Source organism: Euphorbia lathyris, chromosome 1, assembly GCF_963576675.1.
Source record: "Euphorbia lathyris chromosome 1, ddEupLath1.1, whole genome shotgun sequence".
Classification (NCBI taxonomy): domain Eukaryota; kingdom Viridiplantae; phylum Streptophyta; class Magnoliopsida; order Malpighiales; family Euphorbiaceae; genus Euphorbia; species Euphorbia lathyris.
In genome coordinates this window covers 120,837,262-120,849,532 of record NC_088910.1, presented here as the reverse complement: position 1 = coordinate 120,849,532, position 12,271 = coordinate 120,837,262, and the positions used below count along the sequence as shown (strand labels likewise).

The 12,271-nt window shown below is 34.1% G+C and overlaps 1 protein-coding gene across 1 annotated transcript; it reads left to right on the top strand.

Moving 5' to 3' along the window:
• Positions 1 to 4,896: 4,896 nt before the first annotated feature.
• LOC136210811 (UDP-N-acetylmuramoyl-L-alanyl-D-glutamate--2,6-diaminopimelate ligase MurE homolog, chloroplastic-like) lies at positions 4,897 to 9,453 on the top strand. Its single transcript, XM_066002224.1, has 6 exons — positions 4,897 to 6,807; positions 7,832 to 7,948; positions 8,025 to 8,200; positions 8,421 to 8,566; positions 8,954 to 9,172; positions 9,251 to 9,453. Exons 1-5 carry the CDS (start codon positions 4,959 to 4,961, stop codon positions 8,970 to 8,972), a joined length of 2,307 nt encoding a protein of 768 aa, XP_065858296.1. The 5' UTR covers positions 4,897 to 4,958; the 3' UTR covers positions 8,973 to 9,172; positions 9,251 to 9,453.
• Positions 9,454 to 12,271: the final 2,818 nt, after the last annotated feature.

Here is a 12,271-nt window from a genome sequence, read left to right as displayed (position 1 = left end):
CGATGGATCCCGCCTCCTGCATGATGGATTAAAGTAAACACAAATGGCTCCGCCAACGGGTCCCCTGGTCCAGCGAGCTCGGGCGGCATTTTCATAAACGAAAGAGGTTTCCCAAAGGGTTGTTTTGCATTCCCTATTACAAATGCGCACGCACATATTGCTGAACTTAAAGCTGTGATATTTGCAATTGACTTGGCCTGGGAAAAGGAATGGAGAAATCCGTGGATTGAATCAGACTCTACCTTTGTTGTTAATTTGCTAAAAAGCCGCTCTACTGTTGTCCCTTGGACAATCCGGCAAGACTGGCTGAGAACTCTCTCACACTGCAAACACATGAACATTATGATTTCACATATCTTTCGCGAAGGCAACCAGGCGGCTGACGCCTTAGCCAAACTCGGCCTCAGCTCCTCCGGAATCACTTGGTGGCCCTCAACACCATCTTTTTGCTCGTCCTTTATTATCAATGACCGTTTGAATATTTTTTACATTCGATTCTCCTAATTCTTTGTACATACATTTTTTGTTTTATTATATATAAGGGTTTGGAGTTTGTGAAAGCCTGGGATGCCGACCTAGTTGGCATGTCAGGCTAACACTTATCTCCTCGTCCCAGTTTCTCATTAAAAAAAACTACTATAAATTGATTTCTGTAATTTCTTTTTACTTTTTACTCTCTATCTATCCTATTTAATAAACTCTTATTTTTATTTATCCACGTCAATAGAACGAAATTATCCTAACTATGCTTAGTGCCCAAACTCGATGAAAAAAGTTAAATATAACAGAAGCAATGATCAAAAGTTCAATATGGAAAAATAATTGATCAAGGACTTGATCTTTAAAACATGTAATGTTCAGAAGCTTAATTATGCTTTTTGCCTCTTGTTTTTACACGTATCTCGTTATTTTTCTTTGAAGAAAAAAACAAGCGAAAGAGGAAAAAGTGGTATTTTGAAAAAATAAATAAACGAAACATGTGTTTTGGGAAGAACAATAGTAGTTTAGAAATAATGTTTTTTGTTCGTGTTATTTTAAAAATGGGATAAGGTAATAGAATACTTTCAAATTTTAGAGAGCAAATTTATATCATAATGTATATAATAGTATAATTTCAGTAATATTTGTTAAATGATGCAATTAAAGGCTTCACTCATAAAAATTGACATATCAAATAAATGTCTCGTACGTTAACCTTAAACTTTGAATCTCAAACTCGCAGAAAAATTATAGAGAACGAAAACATGATGTGCCGCCTAGAAGTGGAACATTCATTTGATGTATCAATTTCTATCGGTGATTCTTTAATTACATCATTTGACAAAGGGTGACTTAAATGCATGTTCAATCAATTACTAATTTTGTGAAAGCTATAATTAGGTATAAATAATATAAATTTAAAAGAGTAAATTAAAAAAGTTTATGTGGTTACACCGTTTTACAAATAGGTATTTGTGATTTTTATTTTCAAAATCAATGTCTATAGTTCAAAACCTTAGTAAATCAAGAAATTCTGTCTCACACCGTTAAATAGATGATGTGGCATAATCAATTTTTTTCTCTTTTTCGTCTTCTTCTTTCTTCATTTTCTTTTTGAATTTTTTAAAATTCCAAAACAGAGCAGATTAGAACTCTATTCTGGAATTTGAAAACATAGTTTTAAAATTCCAAAACATATTGAAATTCTAGAACTTCGTTTTGAAATTCCAAATTTGTTCTAGAATTATAGAACATAACATAGTTTTGAAATTTCATAATTTTATTTGGGAATTTCAGAACTGGAATTCCAGTCTAGAATAAAGTTCTAGAATTTCAAAACTCCATTTGACAATTTCAGAATTGGAATTCCAAAATAGAGTTCTACGAATTTCAGTTCAAGAATTTCAGAACTCGATTTCCCACTATCCAAGAAGAAAAAACCAAAAAAAAGAAGAAAAAGAGAAACCATGTCAAATTTTTAACATTGGAAAAGTGAAATTTTCAATTTTGGTAACCACAACAACTCTGGAACAAACCTTTATAATATTGGGAAAGTGAATTTCTCAATTTTGGTAACCGTAACAACTCTGGAACAAACTTTTAAATATTTATTTATAAAATAAGGCTTTTTTGTGTTTTTAATTTACCTTTAGAATTAAGGGTGACAAATTAAAAATAGAAAAAGTTATTACAAAGTAATTTTGAAATATGCCTAGTTTTTTTATAAGTTCATTCTTTTAAAGCAATTTGAGATTAATGAAAAATTTAAAGTTTAAATTTAAAATTGATATTAGTGTTCAAATGTCGTTCTTAATCGTTGAGATTGAAAATTGTTCTATCTCATATATTAGTGGTTCAACGTATCTAATAATTTATTATCTTACTTTAATGGTTAGATCTAAATTTGTTGGAAATAAGAAATGTATCCACTTTCTTTTATTATTGATGTTTTAGCTTCTTATTTTAATTAATAAAGTTGTTGTTTTCTTAACAAAAATGTTCGAGCAGCATGAAATGAATAAAAGGTCAAATTAGCCATTTAAATTAGCATGACATGATGGATAAATTTAGTCTAAATCAATTTTTGAGTATCATTCCAATTCTTAAAGTTGATTGAAATGTCAAATTAACCCATAATCAAATCAATCCTAAAAATATAATATATTTTTAATGTCCGAATTTATCATTTTTACATTTTGATACCCCATATCTATTATTATACTAAAAATTATTATATTCTGCACAATTGTAGAACTTTTTGGCAAAAATAAATTTCAGATATGTTTTATTTATAGGGAAAATTACAAAACCATTTACTCAATCTACTACATATCTAGACTGATTTTGTGTGATTTTCCCATAATACTCCTAACCTTCCCACTTCCCACAACGCGAACGGCCGCCCCCCCCCCCTTCTCTTTGGTTACGCAAAAAGTTGGCTCCTCCATTAATGATTCCAAGACTTTTGATCTTCCTATCTTCCTTTAAATTGCACGAAATCTGCACCATTTCGCCAAATCACAATGATTTTCTCTTTTTCCTCTCTTCATCTCTTGATTCTGCAACTTCCTAATCCTAGAAAACGAAGCCATGGTTCTTCATCTTCATGTTCCTGCTCGTTACTTGGTTTCTTTCTTCTTATTACCATAAAAAATGGTTATTCTACGTTATTTCCATCATTTTTTCCAGTTTATCATATTGTTATTGTCGCTTTTAAGGGTGAAAGGCACGAAAAATGTAAGTATCTGCTGTTTTTTCATGAATACACTTCGCGTAGTCGATGATTTTGCGAAGAGAAAGAGCCTGAAACATGACGATCTACTTCGTGAATCGATTAGTTCGCAAAGTCTGCGAGTAGAAAAGTTCATGATTTCCCTCGCAGACTTCGCGAAAGCATCGATATGCGACGTAGATCGTCACGTTTCAGACCTCGCATACCTCACGAAAACATCGATTAGCGAAGTAAAATCACATCTTTCCCTGCACATTTACATTTGCATGCTTCGCTAATCCTCATTTCGCGAAACCCAAAATCATCTTTTTCCCTGCCTAACACGATTAATTTTTTCTGAAGGTGGTTGATTGCATAACATCCCTTTCTAGAAGGCGGCGTATTGGGCTGCAAGGGAGATGACTTTCCTTCTTGTATAGGGAGAAATTTCCCTCAAGATTGGCACATTCACTTTAAAATGGTTGGTTAGGAGAGATTGTGCCAATCTTGGTGTGCACCATGGGACACGTCCATCCCAAAAGGTCTAGACTTTCATTCCTCATCCCAAAATGTATGGACTTCCTGTAGAGAGAGAAATTACTCATCCGCTTCAAAATTGACACCGGATTAGTCAGGTTCATTTTGAAGTGATTTGTTAGGAGTTTATTGTGGCAATTTTGTTGTAAATTTTGATAATATTATGATTTTAATGTTGTTATTGTGGCAATCTTGTTGTAAATTTTGATAATGTTATGATTTTAATGTTAGAATCCGTTGTTGTTTGGCATTTTCTTGTTATATACCACTTCGCGAATTAGCTTCAAAACACATTCAGGCTTCGCATATGCTAATTAAATTCATCAAGTAAACCCAAACATTAGCTTCACATGCTTCGCATATGCTAATTAAATTCATCAAGTAAACCCAAATATTAGCTTCGCAGGCTTCACATAATAGCGAATCTGCGAAGTCAGACGGGAGGGAGGGAGACGCGCGTAAATATTGAGGGTATTATGAGAAAGTCACACAAAATCAGTCTAGATATGTAGTAGATTGAGTAAATGGGTTAAATATGTAAATGAGCATCCCATTTGACCTATTTTTATAATTTTCCCTTTATTTATATAAATATAATTTTAAATAAGAATTAATTGAATTTAGAATTTCAATTTTACTAATTTTTTTTCTTTGCCAATGTGTCAATTAGATTAACTGATAAAATGTGATTTTCTAAAAAAAAAAAACTGATAAAATGTGAAGCGAAAACTGCACTAATAAAAGAAATCTCTATAAAACCCTTAGAATAGAAATATAGATCATGAACAATTAATTTTGATAGAATTTTTTCGAAACAGAGGCAAAAAATCTCATTGAACTCCTCAAAATAATATTAGAGCGTTGATATTCTGCACCAACACATAAAGTAATGTGCTGACTGTAAAGCATTCTACGGTTGCGCAAAATATAATAGTTTTAAGTATAAAAATCGATTTCAGGTATCAAAACGTAAAAATGATATAATTTGGGTATTAAAAATATATTATATTTTAAGGATTAATTTGATTATGTGTTAATTTGACCATTCGTGCAAACTTTAAGTACTGAGTTGATACTCAAACATTGATTCCGGTTTGAAGGGCAATTTTGCCATTGCCAATTTGAAACGCATCGTATCACCGCGAATGCAAAACTCCCTTATCCCCTTCATTCATCTCCTGCACAACACTAAACCCTCATTTCCACTCTGCAACTTCCCTTCTTTCCATTAATGGCTTTCACTTTCACTTCGCAATTACACTCTTTCTCTTCATTTCCCAACTCTCTTTCTCTTAAACCATTCACTCTTACATCTATACCTTCTCTCTCGAAACTTCAATTTTCCTTTCCCCGTCGCCCGCATCCACCACTCGCCGTAGGCAAAGGTGGTAAATTTTACCCTACCCCTTCGGACGACGACCCGCCCGAAGCTCCGGAAGACTCTGCTCATGGAGTTTCAAAGTTCGCACAAATATACATCCAAGCTGATCGTGCCCGGAAAATTGAAGAAGACGACTTCAAAAAAAATCAGTCGACGTATCTTAACGCAATTGCAGAGACTGAGGACTCTATAACTGGTGAGAGTTCTGGTGATGATTTGTTTGGTGAAATAGATAAAGCAATTGCGTTAAAGAGAGAAGAATTTATTAAGCAAGGACTTATAAAACCAAAAATCAGTAAGGAAAATGAAGCCATGGAGGGAATTGAGGAGTTATTGCCTGAGGAAGTAGTTGATTTAGATGAGATTAATGAATTACAGGGGCTTAGAGTGGTAGATAGCGAGTCTGATGAGGATGATTCTGGTAGATTTGATGCAGTTATCAATGAACAGGGTGGAAAAGGAAATCTAGGGTTATCCATGGATCCCTCTTTTGATTTAGATTTTGATAGTTTCAGAAGAGAGAAGGCAACCATTGTAGAACCAAAATTTAGGATGAGTTTGGCTGAGCTTTTGGATGAGAGTAAAGTGGTACCAGTTTCAGTTGCAGGGGATTTGGAGGTGGAGATAACTGGGATACATCATGATTCAAGAATGCTGAATGCTGGAGATTTATTTGTATGTTGTGTGGGGAGAAGAACAGATGGACATTTGTATTTGAGTGAGGCTGATAAAAGAGGAGCAGTTGCAGTAGTAGCTAGTAAGGAGATTGATATAGAGGAAACTTTGGGGTGTAAAGCTTTGGTGATTGTGGAGGATACTAATGCTATTTTACCGGCATTAGCTGCAGCATTTTACAAGTATCCGTCTAAGAACATGGCTGTGATTGGGATAACAGGGACTAATGGCAAAACTTCAGCAGCATATTTGATTAAAGGGATGTATGAGGCAATTGGGTTAAGGACTGGGATGTTGAGTTCTGTTGCTTATTATGTACATGGGGAGAATAAGCTTGATTCGCCTAATACTGCCCCAGATGCTGTTCTTGTTCAGAAGTTAATGGCTAAGATGCTACATAATGGGACTGAAGCTGTTGTGATGGAGGCGTTCTCTAATGGACTGGCTTCAGGGAGGTGCAATGAGGTCGATTTCGATATAGCAGTTTTCACCAATTTAACAACAGATTCTTCGGATTTCCAAGGGACCGAGGAAGAGTATAGGGATTCCAAGGCTAAGTTGTTTGCTAGAATGGTGGATCCAGAAAGGCATAGGAAAGTTATTAACATTGACGATCAAAATGCTTCTTTTTTTATTGCACAAGGGAATCCAGAAGTACCTGTTGTGACTTTTGCTGTAGAAAATAAAAGTGCAGATATTCATCCATTGAAGTTTGAGCTCTCACTGTTTGAGACACAGGTTCTGGTTAATACACCTTCCGGTATATTGGAGATTTCATCTGGCTTGCTTGGGAGGCATAATATCTATAATATTCTAGCTGCTGTTGCTGTTGGAATTGCAGTTGGAGCACCATTGGAGGACATTGTTAGAGGGATTGAAGAGATTGATGCAGTACCTGGTAGATGCGAGTTAATAGACGAGGAACAGGCATTTGGAGTAGTAGTTGACCATGCTCGAACTCCAGAAGCTCTATCTAGACTACTTGATTCAGTAAGAGAGCTGAAGCCTAAAAGGATTATCACTGGTATGCTTGTATTACTTCCTACTGCCAAGTCTTACAACATATGGTATGCTTATACTAGGTGAAATGATGCTAACACTGGTATGCTTGTATTACTTCCTACTGCCAAGTCTTACAACATATGGTATGCTTATACTAGGTGAAATGATGCTAATTTGCTGCAATAGTTGTTATCTATGTTACATGGAAACGAAATTATATTAGGGAATGGATATATCTAAAAGATGATCTAGATAAATTAGGGATTTAGTGAACATGTGATTAGTATCTATGTTGCACAGAAAATGAAATGGACACTGGGAAATGTTATTTCTAAAAAACTATGCTAGGAAACGGAAAAGAACGGACATGAAATGCGGAAACGCTAGTGAAGAAGAATTTCCATCATCTGAAACGTTTCGTACGAATTTCCGAGAGTTTCGTTTTCCGAAATGGATACGGAAATGTGTAACGCTTTAAAACCACAAAGTTTCAGTAATGGTAGTATACATGAAAATATGTTTCTGCACTATCTTATGCTCTTACTAGGCACTGCTTTCTACATTTTGGAAATTCCATGCAGGTATTGAAGTAGTCAAATCATTTATTAGTTAATATTTTGAGATGAGTCCTGAAAATTCAAAAGTTTCACTTATGTGTATTAGTCATCTTACCTAAATCCTAATAGTGCTGGAGTTATCTGCTCTATCATTAATTTTACTGTCAATTATGGGAACATGACCAGTACAAGTTTCGGAGAATTTCAGTTTCGGAAATGGATACGCAAACATGAAACACTTCAAAACCTAAGATCCCCTGCAACATAAGTTGATGTTGGCTTTCAGCATTCTGTAATATGTTGCATGGAAACTCTTCTTTACTAGTGTTTCCGTGTTTCTTGTCCATTTTTGTTACTGTTTCCTAGCTAAATTTTCTTAGAAATAACGTTTCCCCCGTATCTGTTTCCGTTTCCATGTCTGTGCAACATAGGGTAGTATACATGGAAATATGTTTCTGCACCATCTTATGCTTCTTGCCTTCTATGAAGTTATTGGTTGTGCTGGTGAGGGAGAAAGAGGCAAAAGACCAATAATGACGAAAATTGCAACAGATAAAAGTGATGTGACGATGCTGACATCTGACAATCCGATGAACGAAGATCCGTGTATGTATTTGAACTATATTGAATAACTAAAATGCCATTATTGCCAAACCCATACTAATTCTCCTGTCTTTACCAGTGGACATCTTGGATGACATGCTGGCTGGTGTGGGATGGACAATGCAGGAGTATTTGAAATATGGGGAGAATGATTACTACCCGCCCCTTCCTAATGGACATCGCCTTTTTTTGCATGATATTAGGCGCGTGGCTGTACGCTGTGCTGTTGCTATGGGTGAAGAAGGTGACATGGTTGTAAGTATTCAAACCCATTTTTCAGCAGTTCAGTTTATAGTATTGGATAAATTCTCATATTGTTGGAGAATCTCTATTTCGCATAATGTTATATGAACATGCCAAAGCAGTCATCTTTTTCAACAACAAACGCCATGCTTATGGACTTTACAAGTGTTGATCGTGCTTGTTAATTCTCACATTTCTTAAAAGGATTTCGAAATTATTCTCTATGTTGCAGGTGATTGCTGGCAAAGGCCATGAAACTTATGAAATCCAAGGTGACAAAAATGAGTTTTTTGATGACCGTGATGAGTGCAGGGAAGCTTTGCAATATGTCGATGAGCTTCACCGAGCTGGGATAGACACAAGTGAATTTCCATGGCGGTAAGTTAATCATTCTTTGAACTACAGGTCTACTCTTAATTTTTTGGATTTCTGGAGAACCAAATATTGAAAATCTTGTCTTGCAAACTTATTTTTGTTGGCCAGTTCTCTAGTTTCAACAGGTGATTACCGTATTAAGATTTATGCATCACCATAACATATCTGCCTTTTCTTATGGTTCTTTTGTTATGTGATCTTAAATATGATATAAATGACACACAAAAATCATGTCAAAAGGGTTATGTCAAGCAAGTTATCTCTGTAAATCGTGTTGTTGTGTCTGAAATTGAGAGTCCTAGCTTCATAAATCAAAGTTTTGATAAAAATCAAAGTTCCATGCCCTTGTGATTCTTAGATTTTCGTCCCTGTTCATTTCTGCTTCTGCAGGTTACCAGAGAGCCATTGATTTAGTTAGACTCAGTCATCTAACATTCCGAGAAGCTACCTCAGATGCGACCGGATAACTACAATTTATGCCTCTGCTCTTAGTATGCAACCAGAATCTGTTCAGTTCATATCAAAAGAAGAACTTCAGGGCTTTACGGCTAAAAGAAGAATCTGTTTACTTGAGAATGATTGATGAAGAATCGTTTAGATAGATTGATGGTAACCTCTGCAATCCTTTAACTGAATTTCGAATTCGAAAAACTACTTTCTTCCTTTTGTAATATTTTCTCGTTGCAGGTTAATGAATCTTTGTGGTCCTCTAATAAGGAAGCTTCAAAATAAGATCAGTAGAGGGTGAATGGTTCAATTTTTGTTAGCAGAATTTTCATCAAAACCTCATGGATATGCATAGCTGATTGTATATGTACCAGTGCTGTAAAATTTTGTAACATTAAGCAAAAGTTGTATATAGTTGTGTTTGGTGAGTTTCTTGACATCAATATATGGTGCAAACTACAAGGCATGAGGTCTGTGATATATAATTATATATATACCACTATACAAATGCATCTATATAAATATTAAACTAAAAGATACTGACAAACTAAAAGATACAAATCTCTATATTTCGTTTTTCGTTGTTTGTGTATGAATCGAAGTAACCGAAGTAACATATTTAGAATTCTTCAAGAGATATTTATACCGTCAATTTATTTTTGTTATAATTGTGTTATTTGATTTGTCATTTTATTTTTGTTGTAATTGTGTTATTTGATTTGTGTTTAACGATCTTAGGTATGATCTAATGTGATTCATTCATTGTTAAATCAAATTAGAAATCAAATCCGAAGCTTATGAAATCAAGTTTTGTTTGGAGTTTACCTTAATAGTAATTAGTGTAGAAAAATAATTAGGTTAGAGAAAAAACTTATCAGAAATCAAATTGTGCTGCACAAACAAAATGGTCACTTTCGGACCGGAATACCTACCGGGTCCGGTTCAACCTGGTTGAACCGGCCGGGCCGGCCCGGATTTGATAACCTTGGATTTTACCATTATAATTTCCGTTATATATGAAAAGAAAAATACAAACAAAAAACAATATTTATCAACTACATGTTCTTTTTATTTAAAATAATATTTAAAAATATATATGAATTTTAATTGAAAAGACCAATTGGCTGTTTTTATCAACTAGATGTTGCTTTTATTTGAAATAATATTTAAATTGGAAAAAGATATCAATTTTAATTGAAAAGCAGGAACCACTAGATTTATTACCGAATTTATAAATATTAGTCTCCAATTCTATTATTAAATTGTAAAAAATATGAAATCTTTTTTAGAACGAATTGATATGCAATTGGTGCAAATAGTGTCTGAAATTGACTCAAATTATGAACGCTAGGGGTAAAATTGCTCTAGGCTACAAATATTAGGAGTAAAATTATATCATTCTAGATGTTAGGGTATTTTTGCACCTTAACCCAAAAGAGAATAGTAAAAATGTCCACCACAAGTTTATATTCTTATCATTTTTTTTTTCAAAAATTATATTCTTATTATTTTTAAAACTCATAAAATTAGTAAATGTGTCTTCAACGTGTGACTATATTGAAAAAATTAGTGCTAAATGTATTACAGAAAAAATTATTTGATTAAAGAAAATTCCTCACAAGTCGAATAAGGACAGAATAAGTGGCATCTATATATTTATAACTTCGGTTAATATTTTATATTAAAATTATATTTATCTAATAAAGTCATACAATCCGTGCATTGCACGGGGTTAAATCTAGTTCTTATATAAGACTCCTAATCAGATTTGAGTTTTTTAGGGGTAAAATAACAAAATAGGTCTAAGGTTTTAAGGAAGTACCAATTTACGTTCCACGTTCAAAATAGTACCAATATAAGCTTAACGTTTACAATGTAACATCAATTTAAGTTTAGTGTTTCCAACATAGCATCAATTTAGGAATTACTAACAGAACGTGACACGTCATCCGTTAAGTCTCACAACTCAGCGCCACGTCACATAAAGTATCAATTTAGGTCTCACGTAAAAAATAGCACTAATATAGGCTTAACGTTTATAAAATAATAAGGATTTAGGCTAAAGGTCACAATTAACCATATTATAATTAATTCTGTATATTATATTGCTATTTACCGCCTCTGACTAGGTAATTGACTTTCTCACTGTACCATTCCATTCCATTACAGCTAAAATTACCAAATCTTTCTCATTTGCCTTTTAGAGAGACAAATCTGGATATAAAATGGATAGATAGATAGATAGATAGAGAGAGAGAGAAGTAATTCCACACTTCTGTTTCTGCATAACAATTGGTATGTCTTTCTTCTTCTTTTTCTGGCTTTTTTCTTATTTTTTCTGCATGACTTGCTTTTGAAAGTTTGATTTTTAGGATTCCTCAGGTATAGTTGGAACTTTGATTTTATCATACCTAGCGATGCTTATAGTCTGCACCTTTTAGCTTCTGGATTGAAATCAATCCCGACAGTCAAATCCTGAGGATTTAACAAATAGGATATGCCCTGACCAATACTTCAATTCCACCTTGAATTTGAGTCTGTTCAATGATGAAAATGCCACGCTGTTCTAAGATTGCCATCTCTCAGAATTCGATCAGAAACACCTTTCTTCTCTTTTCGCTCCGGTCTTCTTAGAGTTAGTCTCCTCTTTCTAGTACTGATCTAGGTATTCACACTGACGGTACTTCCGGCAAAGAAAAGTCGTTATTCTTCCATTGTATTTCCCATAGGTCCATGCGGCACTTGTTCATAACTAACAGAGGGAATGGGTGATTCCAAGACCAAAAGCACTGAAATGAATATGAGAAATGTGGCCTACCCATAGAAGGAATCTTTCCGCGAATAAATAAATTTACATGCTCGATTAACAATGTTCAGGCTTGGTTTCACCTTTAATTTCCGGAAATGTATTTGAATATTGTGTTATTGCAATGCTAGTGTTTTTATTCCTATCCTAGCAAGAGCAGTTTTGGGTTTTTTTGAAATCAGAATTGAGCGTTATTCAAGTCTTAAAGGAAGGATTTTAGGTCAGGTGGATTATCGATCAAGTGAAATGCAAAAATTGTATTCAATTTCCATTAAGACCTATATATATTTGATAGCTTTTTTCATTTGACAGATCTTTTAGGAAATGGATTTCAAGCAGAAGGAGAAGGAGATCATTGTTTCAGGAATCAGGAAGAGAGAAAGAGGCCTAAATATTGATTTGAACCAAAAGTATGAAGTGAAGAAAGTAAGATTTGATGACAATATCCAAGTATT

What these genes read in the sequence shown, in the direction of transcription:
- LOC136210811 (XM_066002224.1), top strand. Translation starts at nt 4,959, where the DNA reads ATGGCTTTCACTTTCACTTCGCAATTACACTCTTTCTCTTCATTTCCC. An exon ending in GCCTAAAAGGATTATCACTG is followed by an intron (nt 6,808 to 7,831) that starts GTATGCTTGTAT and finishes CCTTCTATGAAG; the next exon opens with TTATTGGTTGTGCTGGTGAG. An exon ending in GTGAAGAAGGTGACATGGTT is followed by an intron (nt 8,201 to 8,420) that starts GTAAGTATTCAA and finishes TCTATGTTGCAG; the next exon opens with GTGATTGCTGGCAAAGGCCA.